The sequence below is a fragment of the Brachionichthys hirsutus genome, chromosome 5 (genome assembly GCF_040956055.1).
Source record: "Brachionichthys hirsutus isolate HB-005 chromosome 5, CSIRO-AGI_Bhir_v1, whole genome shotgun sequence".
In the NCBI taxonomy this organism is placed as follows: Eukaryota; Metazoa; Chordata; class Actinopteri; order Lophiiformes; family Brachionichthyidae; genus Brachionichthys; species Brachionichthys hirsutus.
The window spans coordinates 12646176-12669210 of record NC_090901.1 but is presented as its reverse complement, the minus strand read 5'-3'; the positions used below and the strand labels follow the sequence as shown (position 1 = coordinate 12669210).

Below are 23035 nucleotides of genomic sequence, written 5' to 3'. Positions count from 1 at the left end.
TGATAACAGTTTGCACTGCAAAACGAACAAAAAAGTCAATAAAACGCAAGAAATCATCACTTGAATTGAAATGGCTTGCTTCAAGTTAAATTATCTTGAACTTTTTAGTTGTCATTAAATCTTACAATGAATGTGCTCAGTTTAGAAATAAGCAGAAATTTGAATTGGTCTCGTGTTTCCAGATCTAAGACTTGAAATTACAGAACAATTTGTTTTGTGTATTAAGCTGCTGCAGAATGCTACCATTTGCTAATACTACTGTATTAAAGTATCTCATGGATCAGCTGCTGTGACGTTTAGAGAACGAGACCAACAAGCCGAAAGATGTAAATAACTGGGAAAACACATTTTTAAAAAAAGAAAACACTTCCTCATTTGAACACAGCGTTCATGAGTGAATGTTCAGTTGTTTAGAGAACTGAAATGCACATGTGGAAAAAGGTCAACACATTGAACTCCCCCACAGTCACTTCAACGTGGCAGTCTGACAAATCAGAGTCCCCAGACGGAGCTGCGGGTCTTTCCCTGGCCTGCATGTACCTTATAAAACGATGGCAGAAGAAGATCACACGGCAGAGAGACGGACAACACTCGCTTCAGGATGGCTGCTCCTCGTCTCACTCTGGCTGTGGTGGTCCTGATGCTGGCCGTCGTCGCTCTGACTGAAGGTAAGCGCGTCCCTGAAGCACCGTCAGCCAGCGTGGGCGAGGTGAACACCTGCCACGTTACACTCTACGCTCCTCTGACAGAATGAAATGGGAACCGTTGCTGCCACATGGATTTAGAAGTCACATATTTAATTCATCTTTTCTGTGTTTATCGTTTTACGTCAGGCCAAACAACCTGATGGCTCTCTATCAGCTGGTCTGTAGCTGGCCTATAGCTGGCCTATAGCTGGCCTAGCTGTCCTATAGCTGTCCTATAGCTGTCCTATAGCTGGCCTATAGCTGGCCTATAGCTGGCCTAGCTGTCCTATAGCTGGCCTATAGCTGGCCTGGCTGTCCTATAGCTGGCCTATAGCTGGCCTATAGCTGTATTTTATTGAATCAAAAGCTGCATCAATCAATATTTCCACATAAGAATTTTATCAAATGATAATCTGACACAACTCAAGCATATTAATGAACACTGCAGATTGTTTTACCTCTTTAATATGTAATATTACAAACCAGTAAATTTTATTTATTTTCTTTCTTTTGTCTGGATTATTTAATCCAGAATAGATCCTGGATTCTGGATCAATTGGAAATGTTCTGTAACATTGCAGTCGATGGAGCTTCAAAATGTGTTCCTCATGGAAAACCCCATTTACAGATTCAAAAATCAGTTAAAAATACAACTCTGATTCACTTTTACTTTTCATTGTTGGTGTATAAAGATACCAAGAACAATTTAGAACCTTTTAGTGATGATCCAGATCACCATGTGGACGGTGTAAATCCAATTAGGAAGGGAATGAGCTGCTTGGTGGAGGTCTGTGCTCTCAGAGTGCTTTTCTATTTGGCTGTTGATATTAGAATAGAAGAAGAGTAGAAACCAATAATGACGCCCTGATGATTATCAGGGCGTCATTATTGGTTTCTACTCTTACATTGGTTTGCTGTCCTTGAGTGGGCCGATATCTAGAGCAGCAGCTTTAACTTGAGGCCCTGCCAAGGAAATTCAAGCCTAAAAAAGCCTTAAAATCGCATGACCTTTTCTCCTCCCCAGGACTTCATTCCAATTCATATGCACTAAATGTCACGGAAAAGACCCGGAAAACAATCCAATCATTCATTCATCTAGAACGTATCAAGATATTTCCAAATCACACACAAAAAAACAGAAACATAATCCGTTCAACTAAATCAAAAACAGCATCAATCTTTGTCTCATATGACAGGAAATTAAAACCGAGGAACAGGCAGATGACGTCTGTGTTTGTTGCTGATTGTGTGTGTGTGCAGGCATGCGTGGCGCTGGACCCAAGAGATGCTGCTCACGATTCAATGAGAGGGAGGTGAAGAGAGACAGGGTGGTGAGCTACACCAAGACCAGCCAGCGCTGCTCTAACCCCGCCTTCCTGTAAGCATGCGAGATGAGGCCTTTATTACCATCATCAAGGTGTCTATGCATAGACATTGTACCTGACTCTGAGTGTGTGTGCGTGTGTGTGTGTGTGTGTGTGCTCAGACTGAAGACAGTGACACGTCGTTCACTGTGCGTGAGACCTTCAGCCGTCTGGGTGAAGGACCTTATCATCTACCTGGATGCCAAATCTGTCCCAGGAAAGACGTCCAACCTGTAACCATAGCAACGACACATAGAACTTGCACTAAACAAGATGACACTGCAATTTTTCAAAATAAGCCTCTTCTACAAATACTAAAAGATTTGTGTCAGATATCGTTTACTAATCATTTTCATACTCAACCTGCTAAAAGATTCATCTACCATATAGAATTCGAAATGTATGCATGACATAATTTAATGTTCAGTTTCCTTTAATAGTGACATTTCCATAATTTTTGTACATTCTTGATTTTAATTTTAATTTTAATTTTTTTTAAACATGAAGTGGTTTTTTTTCATGCAACACTCAAAATCTGTAGCTAGGGTTTAGCCAAACTTGTGATGTCATCAGTAGCGTAAGCTAAGGGTTACCTCACAGTCTCTGCAACAGCAAACTGTGAGCTCCTTCTCTTGTTATTACATAAAGTCATGATGCTCATTTTCTATTCACAGTCAGGTTTTCACTTCACTTATTGTTATAGTTTTTATTTCTATGTGCTTATTTTAACAATTTGATTAAATTATATTAAAGCAAGGTGTGATGTCAGCGTTTGTCTCTGTGGTGTATAATCGTTATATTGGGCTCTGGTTTCCATAAATTATATCGTTTATTATGTTTAATTATATATAATATATATAATTAAACCATATGTGCTAATGGAGGCATACAAACTAATAGCAAATGCTGCATATTAGCTTGAATATTATTTTATTGCCGTAGTTATTTTAAAAACCCAAGCTATTGTTTATTTTGTTTCAATGATAAATGAGCAGGAATCTCTGTCTAAAAGAAAGAAAGAAATATAATCTTCTTTGACCCCATAAAAAAATATTTTTTTCTCGAGTAATAAAACAATCTTGATCGACTTTGTGAGTATAATTTAGAAAAGCTAGCGACTGGTTTTAATCTCTACGTAGTTACAGATTTTTGACTTGTTTTATTCACTGTTTTGCCACATTTTCTACCGTTGCTGTGTCAAAGTGAAAGCCCAGCATGCACCAGTACCATTGGCACCAGTAGGTGGCTCACAAAGCACCCGGCCCCTTTGAATCCCTCCTATGACTTTAAGTGTTTCACTTCAGCCATAACATTCTTCTGTTGTTTCATTTCATTTAATTTCTTTTTGAGTTAAGATACCGACTGAAATAAAATTACTGCTACTAGTACTAAAATATGGTAATCTTCATTTCTTCCTAAGAATCCACAAAGCATTCCAAAATTGTGGCTCAGCTGACGTAAAGTGTGGGCACCATCTCCATTTCAGTATCAAATATATTGTGATGAGTCATGGCCGTGTAACTTTCTAAATCAACTCCTGGATTTGACTACATGTGAAACAGGATCCACGAACTACACTAATTGTTGCTTTGCGGAATTACAAGAGGCCGAACCTGAAAAGATGAGTCAGGAGGCAGAGCGTGTAGATCGTGTGGAAAAAGAACAATGATGCCGCAAACTGAGAAAAGATTGACGAGTCATTTCTCTTTACTGGATCAGATTACAGTCATGACCAATTCAGGTATACAGTCATATGTTAGCAACTAATAGACAACAGATGCTGATTAAAATAGAGATGGACAACGCGTACTGATCATTGGCTGTGACGCTTCACCCCGAGGGTTATTTGGGTTAATTGCCCTCTTCGTCCTCTTTGGCGCCACCTACTGGTGCCAGTGGTACTGGTGCATGCTGGGCTTTCACTTTGAACACGTCCCACTTCTCAGGAAGAACACCTTTGTTGAAGAGGACAGAAGCCAGGTAGGAGAACAGCAAGATGGCAGCAACGGTAGACAGCATGGAGATGGTCTTAACTGGAGCGTACTGGACATAAACACCGTCCTCCAGAGTGCATCCTGGGAAATGTAGGACTGGTTGTAACCCTAGCGACGGGTCCCCACTCAGTAGTCTTAATGGAAATCCCACCAATAAGCCCATAACGGCCCCGTAACTGTTGGAGATATTAAAATAAAGGACACAGAGGAGTTGAGGGAAGATAATGATAAAGGCTATTTCTGCACCAATGAACCAGAACACTATGATGCTGTTTTTCAGGGAAGAGAGGGACGCTCCAACCACACCCACGACCACCACAGAAGCACGGATCACCAACTGGATCTCTCTGTCTGATGCCTGAAGAAGAAAGTAAAGTGGACAATCAGGTTAAGACAGAAGGACGGAAGCTTCCTTTAAATAACTCTCTGACCGACCTCTCGGTTAGAGAGGTACGTCCACCCAAAAAGGGTGAACATCCTATTTTTTTCTGCCACTGGGCAGTGAACATAGATTGCTACGTACATACATGTGCTCTGACACAGAGATACACAACGTGCATGACAGCTGAGATTGTCAACAAGAGGAAAAGCTAATGGTGAACCGGGACTTCTGAGAAGATATATTCAATACTGCTAGGAAGATAATCAAGGACATCCTGAAGAGAAATGTACCCACAGAAGACTTCATTAAACAAATCAGCTCAAAGTCAATCGAGATTTCTGTGATTTGTTTGACCTGCTCGGCCTTGGAGAGCAGCTCTCTCTCTCTCTCTCTCTCTCTCTCTCCTTCTCCTTTTCCTTCTCTGCCCAGCCGATCAGACAGATGTCCATCCACTATGATTCTTAGGTTCTGTCCAAGGTTTCTGCCTGTTAAAGGGAAGTTTTTCCTTGCCTCTGTTGCCAAAGTGCTTTCTCTTGTGGGTCAAGTTGGGTTCTGTCTTTACCTGCTAATCCTGTAAAGTGCCTTGAGATGACTTTCAGTTGTGATCTGGCACTATAGAAATGAAATTTACAGAAAGTGTTTTACAGAAAGGTCAATTGACCCTCTTAGATAATGCAACTTGTGCAAAGAAATGTGTGAAGTTTCTCTGAACATTTATAAAAAAACAGCAAAATTACAGGCCAATGCTTTAAACAGGAAAATGAAAAAAGTGCTGTACAGTCGATACAAGCTCTGGATTCTTCATATCTCGGTTTTTCATTTTGTTAATTCATTGAGGCATTTATTGTGCTGCCATCTTGTGTTGTTGTCCTCGTCTGCACCCTGCAAATCAATTTCCCTGTGTGAGAAAGTAAAGTGACATGAATAACATTTAAAGAAATGTCTTTCAAGAAGCTAATGAGATACTGTCTTCATAATAATTGGACCAGGAATAATTTTTACAGGACACTCTGAAAAAAAACAATATTATAAGCCAAGATTGAAACAAGTACATGTTTATACCTGAGTCCTCAGAATGTTCTTGAAAATATTGGAGGTGAAGACAGAAGCTGCTGAAAGCAGAGCCGAGTCAGTTGATGACATCACAGCAGCCGCTATACATCCAAGCCCAGTGATGGATATGAAGTTGGGGGTGAGATGCTGCAGGGCGATGGGCAAAATTAGAACTGCTTCTCCACGTTCATATGGAGATGGAGAACCGTAGGTGGTCTGGTTCCAGTCTGGGTACGGACACAAAAATGATCTCTCAGTAAATGTCTCTTTCATTATGTTAATAGGTTCATTTTTATAAACAATCATTACTTCATATCATATGAAAATTTCACTACCTCGGTTTCAAAATTCATTTATAAAAGGCACTGATGCGAATGATGAACAGTCTGCTACAATCAGTATGTGTCATTTTATGCATCAAAGGATTGAATTTAACATATATATAGTGATTCATGATAAATATTTTACGTACACAGAAGTTAGATATTGAAATCCGCAGGGTTCGGTGCTTGGACCTATTTTATTCATGCTCTATTCTATTCTTCCCTTAGGTAACATTATGAGGAAATACTGCATAAAACTGAAGTACCGGTACTAGTTCTTGGCCCAAAACATCACACATTCACATTTTATAAATACATGTCACAATGTCCTCTGTCTTTCCCATAATTGCGTGCTCTCTTTGCTTCTGTTTGTCCCTCTTTCTGTCTCACTCTGCAGGTCCTTCTGTCCATTGTGTTGCAGAACCTGGACTGGTGACTGTCCAACAATTACCATCACAACTAGCATTAGCATTCATAGTGTTAGTTTTGGTATTTCCTGTATACCAGCAGCTTATATGTTTTGAACCACTGGTTGTATTGTAAATACTTTGTCTACTCCTCTTCTCTGTCTCTCTATCACTCTATCTCCCTCTCTGTCATTGTATCGCTCTCTTTTTTTATCTCTGCCCCCCTTTGTTTCTCAACCCAACCGGTACAGACAGATCTCCGCCCACGATGAGGGCGGACTATGTTAAATAAAGGTTAAATTAAAAAAAGAATTAATTAGTCTCTAGTTCTTTTCAAAGTTTCTGCCTGTTAAAGGGAAGTTTTTCCTTGCCTCCGTCTCAGAAATAAAATTGTGTTTGAATTGAAATTTATCTATGCTAGATTAGGGATTGTGCAAAGTGAGGATGTGATTGTTTTATACTTTCTTTTTCTCATTCTTTGGTGTTTACAGATGCAGGGCATTCATTTATTGCAATATAAATGTGGAAGCAAGTATTGTAAGGGCATTGGTTTGTACATCACATGTAGGATCCAAGGGCCTACCAGTGGATGCAGCCGCTGCCCCAATCAGTAGGGGAGGTATACCAAATATAAATATGATGAATCCAGCAGCAATGGACGTGAACTTGGCTGTAGCTGGAGAAGAAGCCGACAAGTTCCTCTGGTGAAAGGTCTGATATCCTGAACCCCCCAATGCCTTCAAAGTAAACAAGATCGTAGTTTATCATTACTGCGTAGATATGACAGACTCAAATAAATCTGCTCTCAGCCTATTATAGTCTATTTAGACTTTTGATGTGCAAACCATTTCATACAAAGGCCTCTGCTTTTAAAATGATTGAATCATTGACAGTAAAAATGTTTAACACTGGCATTTATATAACGGTAAGGTTATGTATTATTTGATTGGATAATTATGACTTCCTTACAAAGAATAAGAAGTTATCAATTAATATCCAGATCTTCTTCAGCTCCGGTTGACCAATCCAAGGAGCATGTAAGGTGTTGTTCATCAATGTCTGACTGATGTCCGAGGTGGAAGGATTCATCATTACAAATGGAGCACAGACCCACTAACAGACAAAGACAAAGTCATTGATGTGTCTTCTTAAAACAGGGCCAGAAGCATTCAAACTAAAAACTAGTATAACAAACTCACCAAGCCCACAAATATGAGGACCAGCTGTATAACGTCTGTGTAGGCCACAGAGTAGAGCCCCCCCATCAGGGTGTAGGTGATGGCCACAGCAGCAGAGATCCAGATACAAAGAGAGAACGGCAAGTCCAGAACCACACTCATGATTCCTCCTGACAAATATAAGGTGTCATTCAAATTTCAAAAACTAGTGTTTGTAAAATGAATCTCAATGCTGTGTGTCTAAAGTACCTAAACCAATTAGCGTCGTGGGTACCCAGGTCAGATCAATAAAAAGTGAAGCCAGGCTCAGTACAGCTGTTATTTCCTTCCCATACTTGAAATGGAATGGGTCCAGCATCGTCACACAGCTTCTTTCTCTCAGTGGTTTGGCAAACAGCAAACCTCCTTCAATTAATTAAGGAAAGATCAAACAATTACATACAAATTTCTGCCTCAGCAATATTTTTTTCAAGACCAAATCTATAAAAGAAGAACAAATACAGAAATAGATTGACATTATATTTACACTGCCCAAAACAAGGCACTCGTCACTGTGACTGTGAATTAGTGACGTCAATCTGTCCATTTAGGAAGAACAAGTGACGATGAATCAGTTTCACCTGCTGTCGTACTTTACTCTATACATGAATGGATTATAGACTAGCCATTAATTTGCTGCTGATTATAACTTTACCATCATTTGAATCACCGATTCGGATTCGTAAGAGATCTCTAAAGTCTGCAATAGATCTCTAAAGTCTGCAACAAATCTCTAAAGTCTGTAAGAGATCTCTAAAGTCAGAAGTGCATTTTGTTTCGATTGATTGTGTTCAGAACCTAATGTGATACATGATTACTATTGTCTTTTGATTGATTACATATCAGCAAGAAGGTATGTCGTTCATTCCAGGACACTTCAGCATCCACAGAACAGCACGATTCGACTTTCAGTAATTTGTCTGGGTCAAGTTGTGTATCTACAATCATTGATTGACTTTCTGTTTCCCTCACTTCATCCCCCCTGAAAATAAAGTGGACGGCTGTAGGTTAAAGTATAGAAGATGTGTGAAGATTAAAATAGAAGCCTCTATTTGTGCAACAGGGGTGAGTTGTACCCTGTAAATGTTCCACTTATCCATCGCTAGGGAGGTGAATATAGTTGAACTGCAGGCTGGAAACACATTCATCAGTCTCACATCACAAAGTGGTATAAAACTAATTCAGACGGTTTTAAATTCCGGCTTCGTTTCCTGTGACATTGTTTGAATCTCTTACCAGTGATAAAAGATGAGCTGTAAGCCATCAACACCACACTCATCCAGGTGAGTCCCATGGAGGGCGTGTACGTCATCTCAGTTATGCCAGCAATGAATCCTCCTCCTACCCATGTAGCTACAGGGTGGATTAGCACACATGAAGTTCAAAGCAGGTTGGATGGAGAAGAGAGGTTTTCTGATGACTGATTCTACGTTGTGATTATCGTGAAGATTGTAGCTCTGATGAGTTTTCAAGATGGTTCAAGGGTTCAAGATACTTTATTATCATTATGCGAACATAATAAAATCGTGTGAAGGCCCACAGTTTAAGGCACTCATCGGAACATAACGAAAAACAAAAAATACAAAATCTCTTCTAAAGCAACAATATATACACAGAGAGAATGAGAATCGGCAAACAATCGTGCAAATCAGCAACAGCAGCACAGTGGGACAGGCACAGAGCGTCCATTAAGAGTCCCAGCTCACTGCAAGGGAACGACTGCTTTCACAGCTCTGGGGAAGAAGCTGTTTCTGAGCCTTGCAGTGCTGCTTCTTATTGTCCTGAACCGCTTCCCTGATGGGAGCGGGACAAACAGTTTGTGGCCCGGGTGGGTGGGGTCTGTGGTGATGCGTCTGGCCCTCCTCTGGACTCTGGAGGTGTAAACAGAGTCCAAATCAGGCAGACGGTGACCCACAATCCCCTGAGCTGTCCTCACCACCCGGGATAGGTCCTTCTACCGGGCGACGATAGAGAGCATCCTGTGTCTCAGTGCGACCGTGTGGTACGGCAGCTGCACGGCGCAGGACAGGAAGGACCTATCCCGGGTGGTGAGGACAGCTCAGGGGATTGTGGGTCACCGTCTGCCTGATTTGGACTCTGTTTACACCTCCAGAGTCCAGAGGAGGGCCAGACGCATCACCACAGACCCCACCCACCCGGGCCACAGACTGTTTGTCCCGCTTCCATCAGGGAAGCGGTTCAGGACAATAAGAATCAGCACTACGAGGCTCAGAAACAGCTTCTTCCCCCGAGCTGTGAAAGCAGTCGTTCCCTTGTAGCGATCTGGGACACTTTATGCCGGCCCTGTTGCTGCTGTTGCTATTTTGCACTTTATGCCGGCCCTGTTGCTGCTGTTGCCATTTTGCACTACTGCCTGTGATTCTCACTCTCTCTGTGTGTATATATATTGTTTCTTAAGAGAGAGAATTTAGTTTGTTATGATGTGTGCCTTAAGCCGTGGGCCTTCTCACGATTTTATTATGCTCGCATAATGACAATAAAGTATCTTGAATCTTCCTGTCCTGCGCCGTGCAGCTGCCGTACCACACGGTCGCACTGAGACACAGGATGCTCTCTATCGTGGCCCGGTAAAAGTTTTCAAGCAGCGCAGAGGAGAGTCCAGCCCGCTTCAGCTTCCTGAGGAAGAAGAGCCGTTGCTGGGCCTTCTTCACCAGGTGTCTGGTGTTGAGTGTCCAGGAGAGGTCAGAGGAGATGTGGATGCCCAGGAATTTAATGTTCTCCACACGCTCCACTGCTTCCCCTCGTATGCACAGAGGGGCGTGTACAGTCTTCCTGGACCTCCTGTAGTCCACTATGACCTCCTTGGTCATGGTATGGTATTCCAACCTGGTTTTTCCCCAATTCCCACAGTTCAGCCCTTCCATACTGAATGAAGGCCTGGATTCTCATAATTGGCGAAAATAAAAACAAAAATACAAAAGCAAGCACAAAAGGCCAGGAGCCTCGGGCCGCAACGTGTGTACATGCCGCCATTCCGGAAATGAGTGTTGTGCACTCTATTATTTTGTGGCTCATTCTCTCCAACCCCTTTAGTTGCTCTCCGTTTCTTTCTCCTGTCCAATCCACCCCCATGTCCCACTTTCCTCTCTGGTCTGATTCCCTTATCAATCTCTGTATAAAATAACTTTCAGATTATGCAACAGGAGGTTTTCACATTTTTGGACTCCCTAAGAGACGCACAGCATTTATGGCTATTATAGGTTTGAAGGTTGTCTTTGTGAAAATTAAGTTATAACTTTTTCATCTAGTTCTATTTTCATAAATTAAGTTTGACGATGAAACCACATGTTGTTTACCTAATTATCCTAATGCCATTCTAGGACTGTTAGCTGTTCTCTCCTCACCTGTCATGGTGAAGATCCCCACCACCCAGTTGATGCTACGGTTTCCCAGCAGGACCATCTCCATTCCAGTTGCTCCACTCTTCCTCTGCTTCCTTTTGGACTTGACAGAAGCCCAGATGCCGGTCCCGAGAACTAGCAGGTAGAAGAACACCATCACAATCACTCCGGGGACGTTGAGAGCCATGATGGATCGGTTGACGGTCTTTACTGAGTGAAAAGAGGGACAGTACTTCATATAAGAAACATGTTAAGTATTGGTTGGATCGATGTTCTACAGCATAATTAGCCAAAGTGGAAAAGCTGGTTTCACGTTTAACTCACCAGACATTGCATGCTTACTTCTTCCCCTGAATTGTTGCTATAGTGACGAGTTGACTGACCTATGCACACATAGACATACTGTATTTATAATTATAGAATTTCCTCTGCTGGTTGACTCATGGCCTCCCCACTTGGCAATGTCTGATTTACTGTCTGAATAAAGAAGACAGATGACATTTCAGGAGTTTCTCCTCCATACAGGTCATGAACCGTGATAGTTTCATCTTCACAAGTAGAAACTACAGTTTCAGAAATCTACAATTAATATACTGCATTAGAATCAGGAGCAGCTCGCGGACATTTATACAATGGAGGCAAAAAAGGGGGCACATTTTACTCAGAGGGGTAGATGTTAGGCATAATAATAGAGTGTATTCTACCCTTTCCACTTCGTACTACCAGGTCTACTCTCACTGTTTTTGGTTTTCCATTAGAGAAATGTTATCTGGTAGCGCTATTTTTTAGCATTAGCACCATTTCAGTCCCATGGAGTGAAACACGGCAGACTGCAGATTGGTTGGAGAGAAACATTTCTGCATCACTGGTTCAATCAATGCTCGGCAGGCACAGAATGTCTTGCACGCATCTATGCCTGCCAAGTTCTTTTTTTCCACCAGACGCAAGGTGATATGATCAGCTGGCCAACAACATTACAACAATAATCCACATTTGAGATGTTGCATGTTGAGATAATAAAACACACAAGAATTTATGATAAAGCTGTGATGCATATGATGGTTAATAAGTGTCCTACAAAAAAGTCCCAGATTTTGCTCAGCTATCCAGACAAGTTATTGTGTGTTGATCAACTAGATTTTAAGCCAGCAATTTATTTATTACTTTCTTTTTCCCGTCGAGGCGAGGTGGGGGTGATGTAATCTCCTGCGTTTGTCTGTCCATCTGTATTTCCGTCCGTTACCGAGATAACTCAAAAGGTTCTGCACGGATCTGGATGACATTTTCAGGACATGTCGGGAATGTTACCAGGAACAGATGATTACATTTTGGTGACAATCCAGAAGATATACTGCATTCTGGATCAGTTAGAAATTTTAATTAACATTGCAGTCAATGGAGCTTCAAAATTTGTTTGTCAATATCTCGGTTGGTTATTGACCGATGTTTATGGAGTTTTACACAGTCATGTAGGGTGGGGGCCTCTATCTCACCACCCCATTTCATCTGGATCGGATCCGGAATGAGGTCAGTAAGATAATATATATAATATAACCCTCGTCTTCGCACAACCGTCTTTGGTGGACTTTGACAGTCAGCAAATTAAACCCTTGAGCATTTGAAGGCTTCATGCTCACGATAAGAAGCTGATCACGTTCGTGTTGGAACAATAGGGATGTCCGTCCACCTACACACTTAAAAAGGTAGCAGACACAGGAAACAGCAACCCGGAAATGATTGCAATTTCAGTCAAAATAAAAGTCCAAACTTTAGAGAATGAGACCAACAAGGCTAAAGATGTAAATTACTGGGAAAACACATTTTTAAAAAAAGAAAACACTTCCTCATTTGAACACAGCGTTCATGAGTGAATGTTCAGTTGTTTAGGGAACTGAAATGCACACGTGGAAAAAGGTCAACACATTGAACTCCCCCACAGTCACTTCAACGTGGCAGTCTGACATATCAGAGTCCCCAGGCGGAGCTGCGGGTCTTTCCCTGGCCTGCATGTACCTTATAAAACGATGGCAGAAGAAGATCACACGGCAGAGAGACGGACAACACTCGCTTCAGGATGGCTGCTCCTCGTCTCACTCTGGCTGTGGTGGTCCTGATGCTGGCCGTCGTCGCTCTGACTGAAGGTAAGCGCGTCCCTGAAGCACCGTCAGCCAGCGTGGGCGAGGTGAACACCTGCCACGTTACACTCTACGCTCCTTTGACAGAATGAAATGGGAACCGTTGCTGCCACATGGATTTAGAAGTCACATATTTAATTCATCTTTTCTGTGTTTATCGTTTTACGTTAGGCCAAAAACCTGATGGCTCTCTATCAGCTGGTCTGTAGCTGGCCTACAGCTGGCCTATAGCTGGCCTAGCTGTCCTATAGCTGGCCTATAGCTGGCCTATAGCTGTATTTTATTGAATCAAAAGCTGCATCAATCAATATTTCCACATAAGAATTTTATCAAATGATAATCTGACACAACTCAAGCATATTAATGAACACTGCAGATTGTTTTACCTCTTTAATATGTAATATTACAAACCAGTAAATTTTATTTATTTTATTTATTTTGTCTGGATTATTTAATCCAGAATAGATCCTGGATTCTGGATCAATTGGAAATGTTCTGTAACATTGCAGTCGATGGAGCTTCAAAATGTGTTCCTCATGGAAAACCCCATTTACAGATTCAAAAATCAGTTAAAAATACAACTCTGATTCACTTTTACTTTTCATTGTTGGTGTATAAAGATACCAAGAACAATTTAGAACCTTTTAGTGATGATCCAGATCACCATGTGGACGGTGTAAATCCAATTAGGAAGGGAATGAGCTGCTTGGTGGAGGTCTGTGCTCTCAGAGTGCTTTTCTATTTGGCTGTTGATATTAGAATAGAAGAAGAGTAGAAACCAATAATGACGCCCTGATGATTATCAGGGCGTCATTATTGGTTTCTACTCTTACATTGGTTTGCTGTCCTTGAGTGGGCCAATATCTAGAGCAGCAGCTTTAACTTGAGGCCCTGCCAAGGAAATTCAAGCCTGAAAAAGCCTTAAAATCGCATGACCTTTTCTCCTCCCCAGGACTTCATTCCAATTCATATGCACTAAATGTCCCGGAAAAGACCCGGAAATCAATCCAATCATTCATTCATCTAAAACGTATCAAGATATTTCCAAATCACACACAAAAAAACAGAAACATAATCCGTTCAACTAAATCGAAAACAGCATCAATCTTTGTCTCATATGACAGGAAATTAAAAACGAGGAACAGGCAGATGACGTCTGTGTTTGTTGCTGATTGTGTGTGTGTGCAGGCATGCGTGGCGCTGGACCCAAGAGATGCTGCTCACGATTCAATGAGAGGGAGGTGAAGAGAGACAGGGTGGTGAGCTACACCAAGACCAGCCAGCGCTGCTCTAACCCCGCCTTCCTGTAAGCATGCGAGATGAGGCCTTTATTACCATCATCAAGGTGTCTATGCATAGACATTGTACCTGACTCTGAGTGTGTGTGCGTGTGTGTGTGTGTGTGTGTGTGCTCAGACTGAAGACAGTGACACGTCGTTCACTGTGCGTGAGACCTTCAGCCGTCTGGGTGAAGGACCTTATCATCTACCTGGATGCCAAATCTGTCCCAGGAAAGACGTCCAACCTGTAACCATAGCAACGACACATAGAACTTGCACTAAACAAGACAACACTGCAATTTTTCAAAATAAGCCTCTTCTACAAATACTAAAAAATTTGTGTCAGATATCGTTTACTAATCATTTTCATACTCAACCTGCTAAAAGATTTATCTACCATATAGAATTCGAAATGTATGCATGACATAATTTAATGTTCCCTTTCCTTTAATAGTGACATTTCCATAATTTTTGTACATTCTTGATTTTAATTTTAATTTTAATTTTTTTTAAACATGAAGTGGTTTTTTTTCATGCAACACTCAAAATCTGTAGCTAGGGTTTAGCCAAACTTGTGATGTCATCAGTAGCGTAAGCTAAGGGTTACCTCACAGTCTCTGCAACAGCAAACTGTGAGCTCCTTCTCTTGTTATTACATAAAGTCATGATGCTCATTTTCTATTCACAGTCAGGTTTTCACTTCACTTATTGTTATAGTTTTTATTTCTATGTGCTTATTTTAACGATTTGATTAAATTATATTAAAGCAAGGTGTGATGTCAGCGTTTGTCTCTGTGGTGTATAATCGTTATATTGGGCTCTGGTTTCCATAAATTATATCGTTTATTATGTTTAATTATATATAATATATAATTATATATAATATATATAATTAAACCATATGTGCTAATGGAGGCATACAAACTAATAGCAAATGCTGCATATTAGCTTGAATATTATTTTATTACCGTAGTTATTTTAAAAACCCAAGCTATTGTTTATTTTGTTTCAATGATAAATGAGCAGGAATCTCTGTCTAAAAGAAAGAAAGAAAGAAAGAAATATAATCTTCTTTGACCCCATAAAAAAATTATTTTTTTCTCGAGTAATAAAACAATCTTGATCGACTTTGTGAGTATAATTTAGAAAAGCTAGCGACTGGTTTTAATCTCTACGTAGTTACAGATTTTTGACTTGTTTTATTCACTGTTTTGCCACATTTTCTACCGTTGCTGTGTCAAAGTGAAAGCCCAGCATGCACCAGTACCATTGGCACCAGTAGGTGGCTCACAAAGCACCCGGCCCCTTTGAATCCCTCCTATGACTTTAAGTGTTTCACTTCAGCCATAACATTCTTCTGTTGTTTCATTTAATTTAATTTTTGAGTTAAGATACTGACTGAAATAAAATTACTACTACTAGTACTAAAATATGGTAATCTTCATTTCTTCCTAAGAATGCACAAAGCATTCCAAAATTGTGGCTCAGCTGACGTAAAGTGTGGGCACCATCTCCATTTCAGTATCAAATATATTGTGATGAGTCATGGCCATGTAACTTTGTAAATCAACTCCTGGATTTGACTACATGTGAAACAGGATCCACGAACTACACTAATTATTGCTTTGCGGAATTACAAGAGGCCGAACCTGAAAAGATGAGTCAGGAGGCAGAGCGTGTAGATCGTGTGGAAAAAGAACAATGATGCCGCAAACTGAGAAAAGATTGACGAGTCATTTCTCTTTACTGGATCAGATTACAGTCATGACCAATTCAGGTATACAGTCATATGTTAGCAACTAATAGACAACAGATGCTGATTAAAATAGAGATGGACAACGCGTACTGATCATTGGCTGTGACGCTTCACCCTGAGGGTTATTTGGGTTAATTGCCCTCTTCGTCCTCTTTGGCGCCACCTACTGGTGCCAGTGGTATTGGTGCATGCTGGGCTTTCACTTTGAACACGTCCCACTTCTCAGGAAGAACACCTTTGTTGAAGAGGACAGAAGCCAGGTAGGAGAACAGCAAGATGGCAGCAACGGTAGACAGCATGGAGATGGTCTTAACTGGAGCGTACTGGACATAAACACCGTCCTCCAGAGTGCATCCTGGGAAATGTAGGACTGGTTCTAACCCTAGTGACGGGTCCCCACTCAGTAGTCTTAATGGAAATCCCACCAATAAGCCCATAACGGCCCCGTAACTGTTGGAGATATTAAAATAAAGGACACAGAGGAGTTGAGGGAAGATAATGATAAAGGCTATTTCTGCACCAATGAACCAGAACACTATGACGCTGTTTTTCAGGGAAGAGAGGGACGCTCCAACCACACCCACGACCACCACAGAAGCACGGATCGCCAACTGGATCTCTCTGTCTGATGCCTGAAGAAGAAAGTAAAGTGGACAATCAGGTTAAGACAGAAGGACGGAAGCTTCCTTTAAATAACTCTCTGACCGACCTCTCGGTTAGAGAGGTACGTCCACCCAAAAAGGGTGAACATCCTATTTTTTTCTGCCACTGGGCAGTGAACATAGATTGCTACGTACATACATGTGCTCTGACACAGAGATACACAACGTGCATGACAGCTGAGATTGTCAACAAGAGGAAAAGCTAATGGTGAACCGGGACTTCTGAGAAGATATATTCAATACTGCTAGGAAGATAATCAAGGACATCCTGAAGAGAAATGTACCCACAGAAGACTTCATTAAACAAATCAGCTCAAAGTCAATCGAGATTTCTGTGATTTGTTTGACCTGCTCGGCCTTGGAGAGCAGCTCTCTCTCTCTCTCTCTCTCTCTCTCTCTCTCTCTCTCTCCTTCTCCTTTTCCTTCTCTACCCAGCCGATCAGACAGATGTCCGTCCACTATGATTCTTAGGTTCTGTCCAAGGTTTCTGCCTGTTAAAGGGAAGTTTTTCCTTGCCTCTGTTGCCAAAGTGCTTTCTCTTGTGGGTCAAGTTGGGTTCTGTCTTTACCTGCTAATCCTGTAAAGTGCCTTGAGATGACTTTCTGTTGTGATCTGGCGCTATAGAAATGAAATTTACAGAAAGTGTTGTACAGAAAGGTCAATTGACCTTCTTAGATAATGCAACTTGTGCAAAGAAATGTGTGAAGTTTCTCTGAACATTTATAAAAAAACAGCAAAATTACAGGCCAATGCTTTAAACAGGAAAATGAAAAAAGTGCTGTACAGTCGATACAAGCTCTGGATTCTTCATATCTCGGTTTTTCATTTTGTTAATTCATTGAGGCATTTATTGTGCTGCCATCTTGTGTTGTTGTCCTCGTCTGCACCCTGCAAATCAATTTCCCTGTGTGGGAAAGTAAAGTGACATGAATAACATTTAAAGAAATGTCTTTCAAGAAGCTAATGAGATACTGTCTTCATAATAATTGGACCAGGAATCATTTTTACAGGACACTCTGAAAAAAAACAATATTTTAAGCCAAGATTGAAACAAGTACATGTTTATACCTGAGTCCTCAGAATGTTCTTGAAAATATTGGAGGTGAAGACAGAAGCTGCTGAAAGCAGAGCCGAGTCAGCTGATGACATCACAGCAGCCGCTATACATCCAAGCCCAGTGATGGATATGAAGTTGGGGGTGAGATGCTGCAGGGCGATGGGCAAAATTAGAACTGCTTCTCCACGTTCATATGGAGATGGAGAACCGTAGGTGGTCTGGTTCCAGTCTGGGTACGGACACAAAAATGATCTCTCAGTAAATGTCTCTTTCATTATGTTAATAGGTTCATGTAAGGATTTTTATAAACAATCATTACTTCATATCATATGAAAATTTCACTACCTCGGTTTCAAAATTCATTTATAAAAGGCACTGATGCGAATGATGAACGGTCTGCTACAATCAGTATGTGTCATTTTATGCATCAAAGGATTGAATTTAACATATATATAGTGATTCATGATAAATATTTTACGTACACAGAAGTTAGATATTGAAATCCGCAGGGTTCGGTGCTTGGACCTATTTTATTCATGCTCTATTCTATTCTTCCCTTAGGTAACATTATGAGGAAATACTGCATAAAACTGAAGTACCGGTACTAGTTCTTGGCCCAAAACATCACACATTCACATTTTATAAATACATGTCACAATGTCCTCTGTCTTTCCCATAATTGTGTGCTCTCTTTGCTTCTGTTTTTCCCTCTTTCTGTCTCACTCTGGCTCTGCAGGTTCTTCTGTCCATTGTGTTGCAGAACCTGGACTGGTGACTGTCCAACAATTACCACCACAACTAGCATTAGCATTCATAGTGTTAGTTTTGGTATTTCCTGTACACCAGCAGCTTATATGTTTTGAACCACTGGTTGTATTGTAAATACTTTGTCTACTCCTCTTCTCTGTCTCTCTATCACTCTATCTCCCTCTCTGTCATTGTATCGCTCTCTTTTTTTATCTCTGCCCCCCTTTGTTTCTCAACCCAACCGGTACAGACAGATCTTCGCCCACGATGAGGGCGGAGTATGTTAAATAAAGGTTAAATTAAAAAAAGAATTAATTAGTCTCTAGTTCTTTTCAAAGTTTCTGCCTGTTAAAGGGAAGTTTTTCCTTGCCTCCGTCTCAGAAATAAAATTGTGTTTGAATTGAAATTTATCTATGCTAGATGAGGGATTGTGCAAAGTGAGGATGTGATTGTTTTATACTTTCTTTTTCTCATTCTTTGGTGTTTACAGATGCAGGGCATTCATTTATTGCAATATAAATGTGGAAGCAAGTATTGTAAGGGCATTGGTTTGTACATCACATGTAGGATCCAAGGGCCTACCAGTGGATGCAGCCGCTGCCCCAATCAGTAGGGGAGGTATACCAAATATAAATATGATGAATCCAGCAGCAATGGACGTGAACTTGGCTGTAGCTGGAGAAGAAGCCGACAAGTTCCTCTGGTGGGAGGTCTGATATCCTGAACCCCCCAATGCCTTCAAAGTAAACAAGATTGTAGTTTATCATTATTGCGTAGATATGACAGACTCAAATAAATCTGCTCTCAGCCTATTATAGTCTATTTAGACTTTTGATGTGCAAACCATTTCATACAAAGGCCTCTGCTTTTAAAATGATTGAATTATTGACAGTAAAAATGTTTAACACTGGCATTTATATAACGGTAAGGTTATGTATTATTTGATTGGATAATTATGACTTCCTTACAAAGAATAAGAAGTTATCAATTAATATCCAGATCTTCTTCAGCTCCGGTTGACCAATCCAAGGAGCATGTAAGGTGTTGTTCATCAATGTCTGACTGATGTCCGAGGTGGAAGGATTCATCATTACAAATGGAGCACAGACCCACTAACAGACAAAGACAAAGTCATTGATGTGTCTTCTTAAAACAGGGCCAGAAGCATTCAAACTAAAAACTAGTATAACAAACTCACCAAGCCCACAAATATGAGGACCAGCTGTATAACGTCTGTGTAGGCCACAGAGTAGAGCCCCCCCATCAGGGTGTAGGTGATGGCCACAGCAGCAGAGATCCAGATACAAAGAGAGAACGGCAAGTCCAGAACCACACTCATGATTCCTCCTGACAAATATAAGGTGTCATTCAAATTTCAAAAACTAGTGTTTGTAAAATGAATCTCAATGCTGTGTGTCTAAAGTACCTAAACCAATTAGCGTCGTGGGTACCCAGGTCAGATCAATAAAAAGTGAAGCCAGGCTCAGTACAGCTGTTATTTCCTTCCCATACTTGAAATGGAATGGGTCCAGCATCGTCACACAGCTTCTTTCTCTCAGTGGTTTGGCAAACAGCAAACCTCCTTCAATTAATTAAGGAAAGATCAAACAATTACATACAAATTTCTGCCTCAGCAATATTTTTTTCAAGACCAAATCTATAAAAGAAGAACAAATACAGAAATAGATTGACATTATATTTACACTGCCCAAAACAAGGCACTCGTCACTGTGACTGTGAATTAGTGACGTCAATCTGTCCATTTAGGAAGAACAAGTGACGATGAATCAGTTTTACCTGCTGTCGTACTTTACTCTATACATGAATGTAAAGTCTGCAATAGATCTCTAAAGTCTGCAACAAATCTCTAAAGTCTGTAAGAGATCTCTAAAGTCAGAAGTGCATTTTGTTTCGATTGATTGTGTTCAGAACCTAATGTGATACATGATTACTATTGTCTTTTGATTGATTACATATCAGCAAGAAGGTATGTCGTTCATTCCAGGACACTTCAGCATCCACAGAACAGCATGATTTGACTTTCAGTAATTTGTCTGGGTCAAGTTGTGTATCTACAATCATTGATTGACTTTCTGTTTCCCTCACTTCAGCCCCCCTGAAAATAAAGTGGACGGCTGTAGGTTAAAGTGTAGAAGATGTGTGAAGATTAAAATAGAAGCCTCTATTTGTGCAACAGGGGTGAGTTGTACCCTGTAAATGTTCCCACAAAGTGGTATAAAACTAATTCAGACGGTTTTAAATTCTGGCTTCGTTTCCTGTGACATTGTTTGAATCTCTTACCAGTGATAAAAGATGAGCTGTAAGCCATCAACACCACACTCATCCAGGTGAGTCCCATGGAGGGCGTGTACGTCATCTCAGTTATGCCAGCAATTAAGCCTCCTCCTACCCATGTAGCTACAGGGTGGATTAGCACACATGAAGTTCAAAGCAGGTTGGATGGAGAAGAGAGGTTTTCTGATGACTGATTCTACGTTGTGATTATCGTGAAGATTGTAGCTCTGATGAGTTTTCAAGAGGGTTCAAGGGTTCAAGATACTTTATTATCATTATGCGAACATAATAAAATCGTGTGAAGGCCCACAGCTTAAGGCACTCATCGGAACATAACGAAAAACAAAAAATACAAAATCTCTTCTAAAGCAACAATATATACACAGAGAGAATGAGAATCGGCAAACAATCGTGCAAATCAGCAACAGCAGCACAGTGGGACAGGCACAGAGCGTCCATTAAGAGTCCCAGCTCACTGCAAGGGAACGACTGCTTTCACAGCTCTGGGGAAGAAGCTGTTTCTGAGCCTTGCAGTGCTGCTTCTTATAGTCCTGAACCGCTTCCCTGATGGGAGGGGGACAAACAGTTTATGGCCTGGGTGGGTGGGGTCTGTGGCGATGCGTCTGGCCCTCCTCTGGACTCTGGAGGTGTAAACAGAGTCCAAATCAGGCAGACGGTGACCCACAATCCCCTGACCTGTCCTCACCACCCGGGATAGGTCCTTCCTGTCCTGCGCCGTGCAGCTGCCGTACCACACGGTCGCACTGAGACACAGGATGCTCTCTATCATGGCCCGGTAAAAGTTTTCAAGCAGCGCAGAGGAGAGTCCAGCCCGCTTCAGCTTCCTGAGGAAGAAGAGCCGTTGCTGGGCCTTCTTCACCAGGTGTCTGGTGTTGAGTGTCCAGGAGAGGTCAGAGGAGATGTGGATGCCCAGGAATTTAATGTTCTCCACACGCTCCACTGCTTCCCCTCGTATGCACAGAGGGGCGTGTTCAGTCTTCCTGGACCTCCTGTAGTCCACTATGACCTCCTTGGTCATGGTATGGTATTCCAACCTGGTTTTTCCTCAATTCCCACAGTTCAGCCCTTCCATACTGAATGAAGGCCTGGATTCTCATAATTGGCGAAAATAAAAACAAAAATACAAAAGCAAGCACAAAAGGCCAGGAGCCTCGGGCCGCAACGTGTGTACGCCGCCATTCCGCAAATGAGTGTTGTGCACTCTATTATTTTGTGGCTCATTCTCTCCAACCCCTTTAGTTGCTCTCCGTTTCTTTCTCCTGTCCAATCCACCCCCATGTCCCACTTTCCTCTCTGGTCTGATTCCCTTATCAATCTCTGTATAAAATAACTTTCAGATTATGCAACAGGAGGTTTTCACATTTTTGGACTCCCTAAGAGACGCACAGCATTTATGGCTATTATAGGTTTGAAGGTTGTCTTTGTGAAAATTAAGTTATAACTTTTTCATCTAGTTCTATTTTCATAAATTAAGTTTGACGATTAAACCACATGTTGTTTACCTAATTATCCTAATGCCATTCTAGGACTGTTAGCTGTTCTCTCCTCACCTGTCATGGTGAAGATCCCCACCACCCAGTTGATGCTACGGTTTCCCAGCAGGACCATCTCCATTCCAGTTGCTCCACTTTTCCTCTGCTTCCTTTTGGACTTGACAGAAGCCCAGATGCCGGTCCCGAGAACTAGCAGGTAGAAGAACACCATCACAATCACTCCGGGGACGTTGAGAGCCATGATGGATCGGTTGACGGTCTTTACTGAGTGAAAAGAGGGACAGTACTTCATATAAGAAACATGTTAAGTATTGGTTGGATCGATGTTCTACAGCATAATTAGCCAAAGTGGAAAAGCTGGTTTCACGTTTAACTCACCAGACATTGCATGCTTACTTCTTCCCCTGAATTGTTGCTATAGGGACGAGTTGACTGACCTATGCACACATAGACATACTGTATTTATAATTATAGAATTTCCTCTGCTGGTTGACTCATGGCCTCCCCACTTGGCAATGTCTGATTTACTGTCTGAATAAAGAAGACAGATGACATTTCAGGAGTTTCTCCTCCATACAGGTCATGAAACCGTGATAGTTTCATCTTCACAAGTAGAAACTACAGTTTCAGAAATCTACAATTAATATACTGCATTAGAATCAGGAGCAGCTCGCGGACATTTATACAATGGAGGCAATAAAGGGGGCACATTTTACTCAGAGGGGTAGATGTTAGGCATAATAATAGAGTGTATTCTACCCTTTCCACTTCGTACTACCAGGTCTACTCTCACTGTTTTTG

The 23035-nt window shown here is 41.3% G+C and overlaps 4 protein-coding genes across 4 annotated transcripts; 2 read left to right on the top strand and 2 right to left on the bottom strand.

Annotated features, from left to right (window-relative positions):
• The first annotated feature begins 601 nt into the window (after positions 1–601).
• Positions 602–2287, top strand: LOC137893633 (monocyte chemotactic protein 1B-like). Its single transcript, XM_068739047.1, has 3 exons — positions 602–668; positions 1947–2064; positions 2173–2287. Exons 1-3 carry the CDS (start codon positions 602–604, stop codon positions 2285–2287), a joined length of 300 nt encoding a protein of 99 aa, XP_068595148.1.
• Positions 2288–3901: 1614 nt separating this feature from the next.
• Positions 3902–10975, bottom strand: LOC137893631 (high-affinity choline transporter 1-like). Its single transcript, XM_068739046.1, has 8 exons — positions 10792–10975; positions 8663–8779; positions 7637–7792; positions 7409–7557; positions 7179–7322; positions 6793–6946; positions 5489–5706; positions 3902–4402 (listed from the first exon to the last, which is right to left on the bottom strand). Exons 1-8 carry the CDS (start codon positions 10973–10975, stop codon positions 3902–3904), a joined length of 1623 nt encoding a protein of 540 aa, XP_068595147.1.
• A 1887-nt stretch (positions 10976–12862) lies between these two features.
• On the top strand, positions 12863–14454 carry LOC137893668 (monocyte chemotactic protein 1B-like). The gene is made up of 3 exons (XM_068739088.1): positions 12863–12929; positions 14112–14229; positions 14340–14454. Exons 1-3 carry the CDS (start codon positions 12863–12865, stop codon positions 14452–14454), a joined length of 300 nt encoding a protein of 99 aa, XP_068595189.1.
• Positions 14455–16090: 1636 nt separating this feature from the next.
• LOC137893667 (high-affinity choline transporter 1-like) lies at positions 16091–22475 on the bottom strand. The gene is made up of 8 exons (XM_068739087.1): positions 22292–22475; positions 20727–20843; positions 19852–20007; positions 19624–19772; positions 19394–19537; positions 19008–19161; positions 17690–17907; positions 16091–16591 (listed from the first exon to the last, which is right to left on the bottom strand). The coding sequence occupies exons 1-8, from the start codon at positions 22473–22475 to the stop codon at positions 16091–16093; spliced, it is 1623 nt and encodes a 540-aa protein (XP_068595188.1).
• Positions 22476–23035: the final 560 nt, after the last annotated feature.